The sequence below is a fragment of the Ornithorhynchus anatinus genome, chromosome X1 (assembly GCF_004115215.2).
Source record: "Ornithorhynchus anatinus isolate Pmale09 chromosome X1, mOrnAna1.pri.v4, whole genome shotgun sequence".
Taxonomy (NCBI): Eukaryota; Metazoa; Chordata; class Mammalia; order Monotremata; family Ornithorhynchidae; genus Ornithorhynchus; species Ornithorhynchus anatinus.
This window is the reverse complement of record NC_041749.1, coordinates 22,168,645-22,182,427: the sequence shown is the minus strand read 5'-3', so window position 1 is coordinate 22,182,427 and position 13,783 is coordinate 22,168,645. Positions and strand designations below refer to the sequence as shown.

At 41.1% G+C, this 13,783-nt stretch overlaps 1 protein-coding gene across 7 annotated transcripts in view; it reads left to right on the top strand.

Moving 5' to 3' along the window:
* The window catches only part of TENM2 (teneurin transmembrane protein 2), a 1,066,718-nt gene that overhangs the window by 917,957 nt on the left and 134,978 nt on the right, over positions 1-13,783 (top strand). For all 7 annotated transcript variants that reach the window (XM_039910127.1, XM_039910126.1, XM_039910125.1 and 4 more), the window contains 2 exons: positions 7,648-7,843; positions 11,025-11,126. In XM_039910127.1, the coding sequence (XP_039766061.1) occupies positions 7,648-7,843; positions 11,025-11,126 (298 nt within the window). The remainder of the gene's footprint in view (positions 1-7,647; positions 7,844-11,024; positions 11,127-13,783) is intronic.

Below are 13,783 nucleotides of genomic sequence, written 5' to 3'. Positions count from 1 at the left end.
TGATGTAGCTCGAAGCCCAGTGGCCATCCTGAAGCAGCGTCGTAGTTCTATGGGCACAGCGCTCTCGAGGAAGAAAATAGAACCAGCAAGGGGTTCTTGACGGGCAGGTAAAATATGAATACGAACTGCCACTCCTAGGAGCTTTATCCCAAGATTTTCCCAGGTTGAGCAGCTTTGCTTCTGTACCACAGATCAAGTTCACCCTGCATGCAGCAGATTTTTGAAGAATAGAAAGGGAAAGATAAAAGGCTTACAATTGTGTGAAATGTATTCCGAATAAATATAAATATGGAAGATTTAGCAGGTATAGACCAAAGATACTATGGACAGAGCAAATATTAACATTTGTGCTCATTAGCAAAATTTCCCTAATGATGTTAACAAAAAGGCAATTTATAGATTATGATTAGCCACGTTAGCCTTGCTTAGTGCTCTCTCACCCCTTCCCGATTCAAAGGTTTATTTGGAAAAGAAAAGTCTTTCTTGCCCCAGTGAGTAAATCTAGTCATGTTTTCAATTATGAATGGGTAAAATGAAAATAATTGGAATGTCTGGGCCTCTTGATCATTCATTTACCTCAAAAGCTTCCCTGTTACACCAGCTAAAGCCATGCTGAATTCTGAATTTGCTCATTGCCTTCAATTCGGGAGACATGGTTTCCCTCACACTTTGTAGCTGAGATTTGCACCACATTGCGGCTTGCAGTCTAGATTGTGAAGTTGTTTTGCAGTTGATTTGGGTATATATCAAGTACAGATTTACAGAATTTACTAAGTTGTTTCATTTCCAAGTGTTTTTGCAATGTGGATCTACTTTGCAAACACATTTTCAAATCCTCGTTGCTGTTTTTGAGCTCTAGGTGCAGAGGATGTGCTCAGAAGTTCCTTGAACTAAGCAAAAGCCTGGGTTCTATAGAATGAAGTATAAAGCACCATAATTAAAGGCAACCATATGCAAGCCCCCATGATTGCTCCTGCCAGCTGGAAGATACTAAGCCAGCATATAAATTAGCACGTTCCTAAAGTAGTCAAGAGGTGGATGAAGTTGATCTGAAGAAAATCCATCATTGACATTGAGGCCAATTTAATAAACTTGTTTTTGTTTCTGTTATTAGTTCTGCCTCTAAACTTTCAGCTCCTTGTGGGAGAGATGATGTCTACCAACTCTGTTATATTATACTATCCCTAACACTTAGTACTCTCTCTGCAGATGGTAAGCACTTAATAAATATGACTGGTTGATAGGATTTATTAAGGACTTACTGTGTGCTAAGCACTGTGAAAAGCACAGGGGTGGGTAGATAGAAGAAAATCATATCAAATCTAGCCCCGTCCCACAAATGACTCACAGTCTAAGGGGGAGGGAAAATGCCTATTTATTCTTCATTACATAGAGGAAGAAACTGAGGCAAAGTGACTTGCCCAAAGTCACACAGCAGGCAAGTGGCATCTTTTGGATTAGGACCCACCACAGACTGAAAAGGTTCTGTTTAAATGCAACTTGTACATAATAAACAAACATTGGTATTTTAAATTTTTTAAAAAATGCCTTCAACCTTAGCAGTTTCTGGCAAAAGACCCAAGTCACATCTGAGAAGAAATCTGGGGCAGGGTCGACTAATCCCAGTGATTCTGCACCTCTTTTACCCTTGGGCCATCATTCTGTGACTGGAAGGTTTTACAGTTCGCTTCTGATTCTCTGGAAGGCATTTTATTTATTCCCGTGCGCGGCCCTCACAAGACACGTCTATTGATCCCAGCCTGGCATGAAGCCAAAAGTGACATTTTTGATAAACCGTTGGATAAAGACAATTAGATGAGAACATACAGTAAGTAAAAAATCATATAGGCAAGGCAACCAGAGGTGAGATATTGATTTAAATGGCCTTGTGGTGGAGCACTTTTGAATTTGGAGATGGCCTTGAGACTCCGTTTATCTTCATTGACAAAGACTAGGTGTACTGTAGACTTTGGGAGATATCTCTTCTGGCATTTTTTGTGATTTAATCTGGTAGAAATCACTTCCAGTTTATGATTGCGTGATGATGCTGAAATGAGGAAAAGGCTCACGGAAAAGGGCAGGGGTCAGTAAGTGTCCAAAGATTCAGTAAGTGTCCAAAGACTACAAAAGTCCCCAGAGCTCAGATTTGGACTGGGGTATCGAGTCTTTTGTCTCGGTAAAGAACCGAGCAGATTATTTACATCTGGCCCCTTTTTCTCCAACAACTCAAACAATGTGAAACAGAAGCATGCAAGACAAGTGGATTTTTGAGATTCCACAACACCCTAACTTAGTATCAATTGTGACTATCTTCCTACCTCATTTAATGATAATGATAATTGTGGTATATGTTAAGCCCTTAGGAAGCATTTATTCATTCAGTTGCATTTATTGAGCACTTAGTGTGTGCAGAGCACTGTTCTAAGCGCTTGGAAAGTACAATTGGGCAACAAATAGAGACAATCCCTAACCAACAATGGGCTCACAGTCTAGAAGCAAGATGACCTGGGGATAGAGCACAGGCCTGGGAGTCAAAGGACCTGGGTTCTAATCCCAGCTCCACTACTTGTCTGCTGTGTGACCTTGGGCAAGTCACTCAACTTTTCTGTGCCTTAGTTCCCTCATCTGTAAAATGGGGATTAAGCAGTGAGCCCCACATGGGACATGGACTTTGTCCAACCTGATTACCTTGTGTCTACCCCAGCGCTTCGAACAATGCCTGGCACAATAAGCAATTAATAAATACCATTTAAATAAAAAAGTCCTTACTCTGTGTCAAGGACTGTACTAACAGCTGCAGTAGATATAAAATAATAAGCCCCTACTCACAGTCTAAGAAGGAGAGAGAACATAGATTAACTCCCCAGTTTGAGCAAATCTATCACACAGTTACAGTGGCTGCTGCAGACAAAAGTGGTTGAAAAGCACAGATACCCAAAGGGGCCTCAACTGTGCCCAAATTAAAATGTCTTAAACAGAATTGTACCTCATCTGATGAGCTAAAATTATTTACTGAACACCTACATTTACAGAATGTTCTGCTGGGTACTTGAGAGAGTACAATAAACGTGACAATCACTGTTCCTGTTTTCAAGGCTCTATCCTTGACTGTTCTCTTTCATTCACCCCATATATTCAATCTATCATTAAATCCTGTCAGTTTAACCTTCACAACAATTCTAAAATCTGTCCTTGCCTCTCCATCCACACTACTACCACGTTAATCCAGAGTAGCAGTGTGGCTCAGTGGAAAGAACACGGGCTTAGGAGTCAGAGGTCATGGGTTCTAATCCCGGCTCCCTCACCTGTCAGCTGTGTGACTTTGGGCAAGTCACTTGACTTTTCGGTGCCTGTTACCTCATCTAAAAATGAGGATTGACTGTGAGCCTCACGTGGGACAACCTGATTACCCTCTATCTACCCCAGTGCTTAGAACAGTGCTTGGCACATAGTAAGTGCTTAACAAATACCAACATTATTGTTATCGTTATTAATCCAAGCATTTATCCTATCCCTCCTAGGTTACTGTATCAACCTCCTTGCTGACCTCCCTGCCTCCTGTCTCTCCCCATGACAGCCTATTCTTCACTCTGCTGCCCGGATCATTTTTCTACAAAAATGTTCAGTCTATGTTTTCCCCATCCTCAAGAACCTCCAGTGGTTGCCAATCCACCTCCACATCAAACATAAATTCCCTACCATCAGCTTTAAAGCACTTGATCACCTTGACCCCTCCTACCTCACGTCTCTACTCTCCTGCTACTGGCCAACCCACACACTTCACCCCTCTCCTGCCAACCTACTCACTGTTTCTCCATCTTGTCTGTCTCACCGCTGACCTCTCATCCACATCCTACCTCTGGCCTAGAATGCCCTCCCTCCTCATATTGACAGACAATTACTTGCCCCACCACAAAGTGTCATTAAAGCCACATCCCCTCCAAGAGGCCTTCCCTGGCTAAGCCGTCATTTCCTCTTCTCCCACTCCCTTCTGTGTCACCCTGACTTGCTCCCTTTATTCAGCCCCCTTCCCAGCCCCACAGCACTTGTGTATATATCTGTAATTTTATTTATTTATATGATTGTCTCCCCCTCTAGACTGTAAGCTCACTGTGGACGGAATATGTCTGTAATATGGTTATATTGTACTCTCCCAAGCACTTAGTACAGTGCGTAGCACACAGTAAGTGCTCAATAAATATGATTGATTCAAGGACCTTAAAATCCAATAGGAGAGACATCCAATGGGAGAGACAGCTAATGGTCAGGAGTTTCTGCTTGATACTAAGAGAAATAGATAACCATTAGAGGTCACTGCAGAGTGGAGACACTTGTGCTACCTTATGTCGTACAGCATAAAACAAGACAATAGGGGAAATGGTAGAATATAAGAATGTTTACATAAAGATTGTGGGGCTTGGATTAGTAGCAAAGTGGATAAGAGGTACACAGCCAAATTCATAGTTGATGCAGAGGGGTGGGCGGATGGGCTTAAAGAACTAGCTCTTCAGGGGTGAGGTGGGAGGAGGTTAATACACTTAAAGAAGCATTTGTTGTGTCAGTTAATCCATCAGTCACATTTACTGAGTGATTACTGAGTGCAGAGCATCATACCAGCCCCTTGGGAACACACAATAGAAGGATAAAATGTGTTCTCTGCCCTCATGGAGCTCATAAACTGTACTACTACTCAGTTGTTGGTCTTACACTTCCACTAGTACATACTCCCTTAGAAATGAGAAACTCTGACAATTTTTAATGAGAATGTCTGGTGTCCTTAAGGAGGACTTCGATGAGAACATAAAGATATGCAGAGGTCCTGAAGAGCTGTCTGCTCTTTGTAAGTCCCTCCCATGATCCACTGGAGGAGATCGGAAACTCTGTGGCTTCTATCCGTCCTTGGTCTTACATGCTGTTTCCCATTAATCCTCCCAACTGTTGAACCTGTTCTGCCATCTGAGGTAGAATCAGCATCAGGCACTCAGAAGTAGGGGAAGCTGAGGAGGCTGCCAATGTCAGCTGAGTAGAACAGCACGTCGCTGGTGAGAAATGTCAGCTTTTATTGCTTCTTCTTTCCATGTTGACCCTCAGCGAGCAAATATTCCTCGTAGCAATAAAGTTGCTTTGTGCAAGGGTGCTGCCCCAGTGATAACGTTTTCCTGAAGGGTAATGAATCCATCCTTCTCCCTGTCCTCCATCCTCTTGGCAGTGTGGGCCTGGGTCTGTGGGGGAGCATCTGGTGTTCCGGAAAGAGTTTCCTGCTGGGGTAAAGTGATTGACTGAGTCTCTTTGCTCTTCTCCGACTTATGCCTAAACCCACTAAGTTAGCTTAATTACCTTTCCTCTAGACGTCTTCACCAAGGTGAAGAGAGATTTATAATTGACTAGGTCACATTTTTGCTGTGCTTTTTATTTTGCTTTTCAGGCTACCATAAAAGTTGTATTTCATGCTGTATTTGTATTTGTATTTGTAAAAGTTGTATTTCATACATCACCATGTATGGCTGGTGATTTATAAGCCTGGGTGCCACCCAGAACGCTAATGTAAAATGCAGCGTTATTTTTCAAAGAATGGAGAGGAAAGAGAGGATTTTTAGTTTTGAATCTTTCATTTTATCATTATTGTACATTCTCACTACCTGTACTGAACTGCATAGTGTGATTGAAATTTAGTAACGCTGCCACCAATATGCAAACTTGGCAATATTGAAAAAGTCATGCGTCTGGTTGAAACTATCTTATCGGGATTTTCTCCGTAGACAGTAAATCTAATACTGGCAGACATTCCAGTCTGACTTTCAGATTCTGACTTTCAAAGGCTCCGGCTTAAACCAGAGGCAGCACATTCCCCAGAGTTTGGCGATGCCCTTCATTCTGAGTTCTCCACGATGGGATCTCAGGGCAAAGAAACCAGATGTCTGTTTTCATTTAGATCTCGAGCCCTGGTACATGAGGAAGGACTCTGGCTTCCTTATAGAGGGTCTGGGCCAATGGAATGTGACCTCTCTATAGTCTGCCAAGGCAGCTGGCTTTGCCTCTGCCAAACTGAAGACTTAGAATCCTAGAGAGTCTAGTCTCTCTTGTACCAGATGGCCCTGAGCAGGGTTGGCCGCTCCCTTTAGAAGGGGAAGAGCTAGCCAGCCACCTCTGAAGTCTGAGCTCTAGGTCCTCTAATCTGGAATGTAAACTTCATGGCCCATTTGGTTGACTTGCCCGATCCTTTTAAGACCCGAGCTGTCCAGTTGGAATGCCCAGGCAGGTTGGCTCGTTTTGGGGACCAAGTAAGTTGGGATTTGACTACTCCAAAGATCTGGAGTCTTTTCTTAGTAGGTGGTTCCAAACTGTACTGTGGCCTTGTACATGAAACACTCCAGGGAGATCAGATCTGTGGAAGGGAAAAGGAAACCGTAGTGGAATAAAGAAAGGGTAAGGGAATAAGGGTTCTCCTGACAAAAGTTGTATTAAAGCCTTACTACTTTTCCTATTGTGAATTGAAACATAAAGGATAGGTGAATGTGTTATTTGTGTCAGGAAGTTTAGCTTCTATTTATTTAACCTGAAATTGTCTCCTTTACCTCAAAGACCAGACAGAATAGATGTCCCCATGCCTTTCTTACATAAATACTTTCCAAGAGCAATTTGATTAATGAGGGAACAAATCTACCCCACGGCCTTAAGTCATTTTAATCCTCCCTGGCTGGTCTGCAAATTCCAAGAGGGATGAATGGTGTCTGAATTAGTTATGAGCAATGAGCAGTGGGCCACACTCAGGGCCCATAATCACTTTCTCCAGGATTTTCCTCCTGAGGATGATTTCTTGCCCCCTGCAATGAAGATCATTTTCTCACATTAGCTCCAAAGAAGTTAAATTCAGTCCTCCAGCTGATAGCTGTTTGTAGGTTTGGCTCTCTCTGATTGGACTCTTACCAATTTGCTCAAAAAACTAATATCTTTGGCGTGATGAGTTTATGAAGAATCACAAGTTTGTCCTACTGCAGACTGTGAGGGCCAAGTGGGCAGGAACTGTCTGACCTGCTTATCTTCTATTTGCCCCAGCACTTATTACGGTGCTTGGCACATAGTAAGCCCTGAAGAAATATATTTATTATTATTTTTGTAATTATCATTTTGTTTCAGTCTTGGATGTCCAGTCTCCCACTCTCAGCCATGCAAATAAATGGGCAATTTTTAACAGGAGAAAATGTGACTATTTTCCCAAGTCTGCACTTCCGCCTTATCAATCGTCCTGGGAATAAGCTGTGCATTTGTCTCCTAAAAAAAACACCTAACCTTTCCTTCTTAATTATTTAATTTCATCCAGGTGTCAGTGGTTGAACAACTGTGGGGATTAACTTTGTGGTTGTTGAATCTATAGTCTTATGATGTTTTTAGCTCTCTGTAAATTTACAGAAAGGATATACAGTAAAATGTTTTATCTGAAAATTGTTGTTAGCAAAATCATGTGACGGGTAGATATTTCAGTGGAAAAGAGGCCTTCTACATGGTGGGTTGCATCTATATTAAAAAGTACTGGATGATAGCCAGTGAGGCAGGGACCATAGAAAGGGAAGAGAAGACTAAAGGATCAAATTGGGTTGTCTGCAAAGTTTCACGTGCATCATCTTTCCTCTTCTCTTTTGTTCACAGTATGACTTCATGGAGCGCTTGGATGGGAAGGAGAAATGGAGCGTGGTGGAGTCTCCCCGGGAACGACGAAGCATCCAGACCCTTGTTCAGAATGAAGCTGTGTTTGTCCAGTACTTAGATGTGGGTCTGTGGCACCTCGCATTCTACAATGACGGCAAAGACAAAGAGACGGTTTCCTTCAACACAGTTATTTTGGGTGTGTATGGAAGCCTGATTTCAGGGAATAAATAAGTGTCCCTGGCCCAAAGAGAGAAGTCACAATTCAAAGGCCTTCTTATGTTAATAATAATAATGTTGGTATTTGTTAAGCACTTACTATGTGCAGAGCACTGTTTTAAGCGCTGGGGTAGATACAGGGTAATCAGGTTGTCCCACGTGAGGCTCACAGTTAATTCTCATTTCACAGATGAGGTAACTGAAGCACAGAGAAGTTAAGTGACTTGCCCACAGTCACACAGCTGACAAGTGGCGGAGCTGGGATTCGAATCCAAGACCTCTGACTCCCAAGCCCAGGCTCTTTCCACTGAGCCACGCTGCTTCTCTATGTTATGTTGAATATTGTGAGACAGAGACTGTGTCCAACCTGACTAATTTGTATCATCCCCAGTGCTCAGAACAGTGCTTGGCACCTAATGAGAGCATAACAAGTATCATAATTATTATATTAAGAAGTAATATAAATTGAAAGTCTTAGAGAGAGCAAAACTAAAAGCAAGCAATTTTCCTTTTGAAAAACAAATAATATTCACAAAGCTTTCCAATAAATTGGAAAGAGCGGCAACAGAAGATTTCAAGGCTGAGGTTCACAGAATGATAGATAAAGTCACTAAGGTGTAAAGCTGCAAATACAAAGCTTGACTGCCTGATTACCAGAAGTCAAGCACTACGTGCCTGGCTCACAAGGCAACACTAAGGCTCTACTTGGGGAAAGTGGCTGGGAAAGAATTTAGACTAAAATAACCTCAAATTTGCTCATCCTATCATCCTTCTTACCCCAGGTACATGCCAAAAGAAATGAATGCATTGCTACATAGAGCTTCTTCTGACTAGGTCCCAGGGATCAGACAATAAAACTGAACTAAAGTGGAACACATTCTCCAATCTGTCCCTGAAAGGAGCTCCAAATATCCCTAAGCAGTGTGACAACACTCTCTCACCATTGGCAGAGTAGCCAGTCTCCCCCTAGAATGCCTCAGTAGCTTCTGGGACATGTAGGCGAAACTAGCTCCTTGGCCCTATGGGCTTTATAGTTTGGATGTCCTTCCCTGTGGATCTCCTGGCAGGCCCAACTAAAGCCCACCATTCCTGCTGTGACCTGGCTGTCAAACAGTGATATGATGAGGAGTTGATTTTTCAAAATCCTTTCTGATAGGATTAACCCATTCCCACAGCAAAGCACGATGGAAGGAGCTGAGATTTGGGAAGTTGATAAAACGGGGAAGGAAGGTCAGGAAAGAAAGGTGTGGTTTTGTAATCGTGGTAGTAATAATGATAAATAAGATAAGCTAAGTGCACACCGCTCAGAATCTATGTCTACTGAGGCCACAGAGAAGGTCTGATGGTTATCCATGGGATAATTCCAATGAGACAAATGACTTTTCCCTTCACGGCAGGAATTTTTAAAATCTGAATTCAAACCTGGAGGACTGCCTGGAGGCTTCATTTAACTTAGCCTGTTAGCCAAAATAGTGTGATGTGGTTTGGTTCCTTTGTGCTATAGAACTTGTTTGCTCATCACAGTTGAGAAATACACATTCTCTCAACACAGTCTCCTGTCTGATCTGCGGTTTACCGAAAAGCCAAAGTTAATAAGCCTAATAGTTGGACCGGGGTCGTGACAGAGCAATGATAGTAATTGGCCTGAAATTCAGGGACAAGTACAGCATTTTATTCTGTTCAGAGGTTCACCCATTTGTATCTATTATCACAGTTTTTGCCATTCAGAAAGGCTGGGAGACTGAAAGTCTCTGTACTCTGAAACAGAAGAAAGAATGTCAGAAAGATGTCAGCTATAGATCATACAAAATATACCATCGAATTCAGGAAAAAATACTTTTATGTGCTGTGTAGAAAGGGAGTGGAATACTTGTCCAGAAAAATTTCATCTTCAGAAGTCAACAAAATGGCCCTTTTTTGTTGAGCTATCTCTTCTTCCACCTCTACTGGTTATGTTGACCAATGACCTAGGATTAATATGCTTTTATATATAATCATGTTCATCAGGAGTACTTCACTTTTCCCTCCAAAACTTCAAGATAATGATATTTAACCATACTGGGGATAGTCTCTTTCTCTTGAACAAAATAGCCATGTAGGAAAGCCTACATGAGGATTCCCTAAACTTTTCACGTGGAGACACAGAGATTTCCTACTCCCCCCTGCAAAATAATGCAAGCCCAAGGGCCCACAAATCATGTCAGGCAGAGCTTATCTTTGGGTTTAAGTTCATAATGGAGTGCCCCCGAGTGGGGGTCAGAAAAAAAAAAATCTAACATGGCAGAATGCACGATTTCCAGGACTATCCGTTTGAGAAGCACTGGTCTATATAAATGTTTTCATATAGGTTATAATGTATCTTATGGTCTTGGAAAGCTGCCATGCTGTTGGCTTTGCTCCCAGAAAAGGTATACACTGTTACCACGTATGACTGAAAAATAAGGGTTGCATAAAGTGAAATGAACATTGTTTCCCAACATGTTACCAAATAAGTCATTTTTTTCAAGTTCCTTTAGGTGAACACCATCCAAGGGTTTAGGACTGAAATGTTTGTTCTTTATTGAAGAAAATCGGGCTTAGGAAATTTAATGTGAATAAAAATTTCCCTAATGTTTTGAAGCATAAATCTCTTCAGATGAGATTTGTTAAAATACTGGAAACAAACTTCATCCTTGGGCTAGTGGAAAAGAACTTACATGTGAAAGACTCTATAAAAAGAAAATGGAATTGCTTGATTTGGTTTTATAGACCAGGATGAGAGTAAGTGAGGGAATTAGGTTTAAAAGAAAAATCTGTTTTCCTACTCTCAGAACATTTGGAACAATTAGGCTTTTTAGTTTTTCATCAGCGTAACAATGTGAGTGGGCCCAGTTCCCCTAGAGGTGCTTAATGGCACATCCAGGACTCTGAAGCCTGTAGCCTCTTTTCACCTACTTTGAAATATGACCAGGAAAAATCTGAGTGTGTTTTGCTATTTATTTTTTTAAAAGAACAAACACAAAATTCCTTCAACTACGATTACCATTCGGGACTTTTTGTTGGGTTTTTTCTTCTAAGCCAAAGCATTATGTGAAGCAAATTGTAGTGGAAGCCCTAGACCACAGCCAAATCTTGCCAGAACCAAAAGGAGAAACACATCAATGAGTTTTTTTCTTTTCCAGACTCAGTGCAGGATTGTCCACGAAATTGTCATGGGAATGGCGAGTGTGTGTCTGGAGTCTGTCACTGTTTTCCAGGATTCCACGGAGCCGACTGCGCTAAAGGTATTCCTCCTTTCCACGCGTCATGTTGGAAAATAGGATTTGTGGTTCTGGTGGGAGTGGTTCCAGGCAGGACCTATTTTGGGCTCCCACTACTCCTATATGCAAACTGAACAGTACATATCCCCGCAACTAAGAACTTATCTTGGTGGATCGTATTTGGCTACTGCATCTCTAGAAGCAGGACAAGAATCTTTAGCTCTCAGTAGTATAAAAAAGAAACTTTTGATAAAATAGAGGTGGCTGGGTTTCCTGTAAAAGAAGCTGAATTAGCATTTGTCTTTTCTAATAATCGTTCGTTTCCATTTAATGGAAGATGAAGAGTCTGTTGAAATGATAGTAGATTTCATGCATTCTGGATGGCTATGTTCTATCCAAGAGGCATTATTTTTCTTATGTGATCACTTCTAAATTGTGGTATTCATTGTGTTATTCATTCACCTGCAGCATCCTTGCAGAGAATATGGTGGCCTCTTGTAGTCCAGAGAGAAGAATAGTCTGATGGGCAGAGGTTAGGTTTAGGAGATAATGGTTAAGACATTTAGCCCCATCTCAATCATGGACCTCTGCAGCTCAATTTCTATACCTGAAAAATGGGGATGTGCCTCTTCATGCATTCACCTACACTCTTGAAAGTAAAAATGTTGTGTCCTGTCATAAATCCCAAGTGGGTGAGAAACAGAGGAGAATACACCACCACCCCCATATCTGGGAAACCTGGTAGCAAATTTCAAAAGTATTACCCGGATAAATATACCTTCGTGACTTTGGGTTGTTGTAGATTAGATAAAATCATGCTTTTGGCTTCTCTATTCCGTGAGGAAAGTACCTATTTAATAAAAATAAAGTGAAATCCATACGGTTCAGATAATTCCAACACTTCTCAGAGTGAGACCAGTGAATCCACTTACTATCTAGTGTTGAGTGCCTAGTATCTAGGACAAACTGGAGCTACTTTATAAAACCTACCAAGCTGGTGGTGTCCTTATATTTCACAAACAAGGCAAAGTCACCGTGATAGAAATTCTACCCTCTGAATAGCTTTGCTATTAGAAGCTTGAAGGCAAAACCTTAATACTATTTGAATGAATTTTTTTTGGTAATTTAATTCTCCTTGTGTTAAAGGCATTAATGGTAGAAACAACAAAAAGAATTCCTTGGAAATAGTCCGGATGTTAAGACCTGCAGTGTAATAGGGTGTGAGTGGTAAATGCATATTAATATTGACAAACATCTATGTATTATTAATCCCTAAAACCATATGTGTAGTAACTGCATGGCTGGCTGCTGATTTTTCATTCCTAAGTACCCTGGCCATTTAAATAACTTTTTATTTTCAATCCATTTTAGCACTAGAATGCATTCTGTGTTATGGATCCATAATGTAATATGCATTTAGCTACTTAAAAGTACTATCTTTCTACAATATGCATTCACAACATGTACTGCGACCAGTTTAGGCTATGAGTGTGCATTAGCCGTGGTACATAATTGATCTCTGTGGCCCGAAATATTGAGTGGTTGTTAATGTAGTTACTCTATGTGTTCAAGAGCTGCTATTTAAACCTAACTTTGTACTGGTACCTTTTTTATTGAATTATTTGCCTATACGATGGATCAAAATTCTGTCGAATTTATGGACTCAGGTAGAGACAAACTGCAGATACTTTTCCTCTCTTCACACAAAGTACATTTTAAGGGAAGTTGAACTATATTGCTTCCAGAGCAAGTAAACAGCAAGCAACAAAAGCATACTGGTTCTTGAAATTCATTTTTAAAGTCAACACCCCTACGTGTGGCAGTCTGTCTTACATTTTATGGTTAACATATGTCATTGCAACCACCATAGTGGTTGAAGCCCTATTGAAAGAAAACACCATTAAGCATGTTTTTTTTATCTCCTTAATATCCTGATGATGAAGAAATTGTTAAATCGAAAAATTTTGCCTCCCTATGTGGGACCCCCTCTGACGGAGCACCCATCTTACATCAGTGTTCTGCCTTGGGTCTCGTATTTACTGGCATCATAAACCATAATTCTTTAGATATTTCCATGAACTTTTACATTTACTAATGAGGAGAGAAGCAGAAGCAAGGGATATGAATGATTAAATCTGTTTATATTTCCTCCCTTTACTTGTCATGTGTAAAGCCCTTACCTGAGATATTAATTCTGCTGGTTTTAATACAATTGAATCGGGCTCTTTACTTAGAGGAAGCATAAAATTGAGATTAGAGAACTGTCCCCTGTTAGTTATGCACTCTGATCATGAAACTATTCACTCTGCAGGAAAAATTTTATGAGCCAAATAGGTCTCTAAGGGTCAATAGTACCTATCCTATAGAAGGCGGAGGTCATAATGTCAGTGTGGAGTAGAGGGGGAAAAGTAGTTTGCCCTAATTCTCCTTTAGCCCAACGACACTACAATCTGTCTCTTTCCTATACTCCATTTTGATGCCCCTAAACTTTCCTGAAATTGCCAGACACCATCTCTTCACTGTCAACCGACTACCACTCACCCATGTTTCCTTTATTGACAGTTACACTAAGTGTGACTCCCTTTGAAAGGAGAAGTCCAGCTCATAATTTGTAGCTAGATAAAGCACTTGCCACGCTTACTACAAAATTCCAACCTTGGCTAAGTAACTGCAAATGTGTC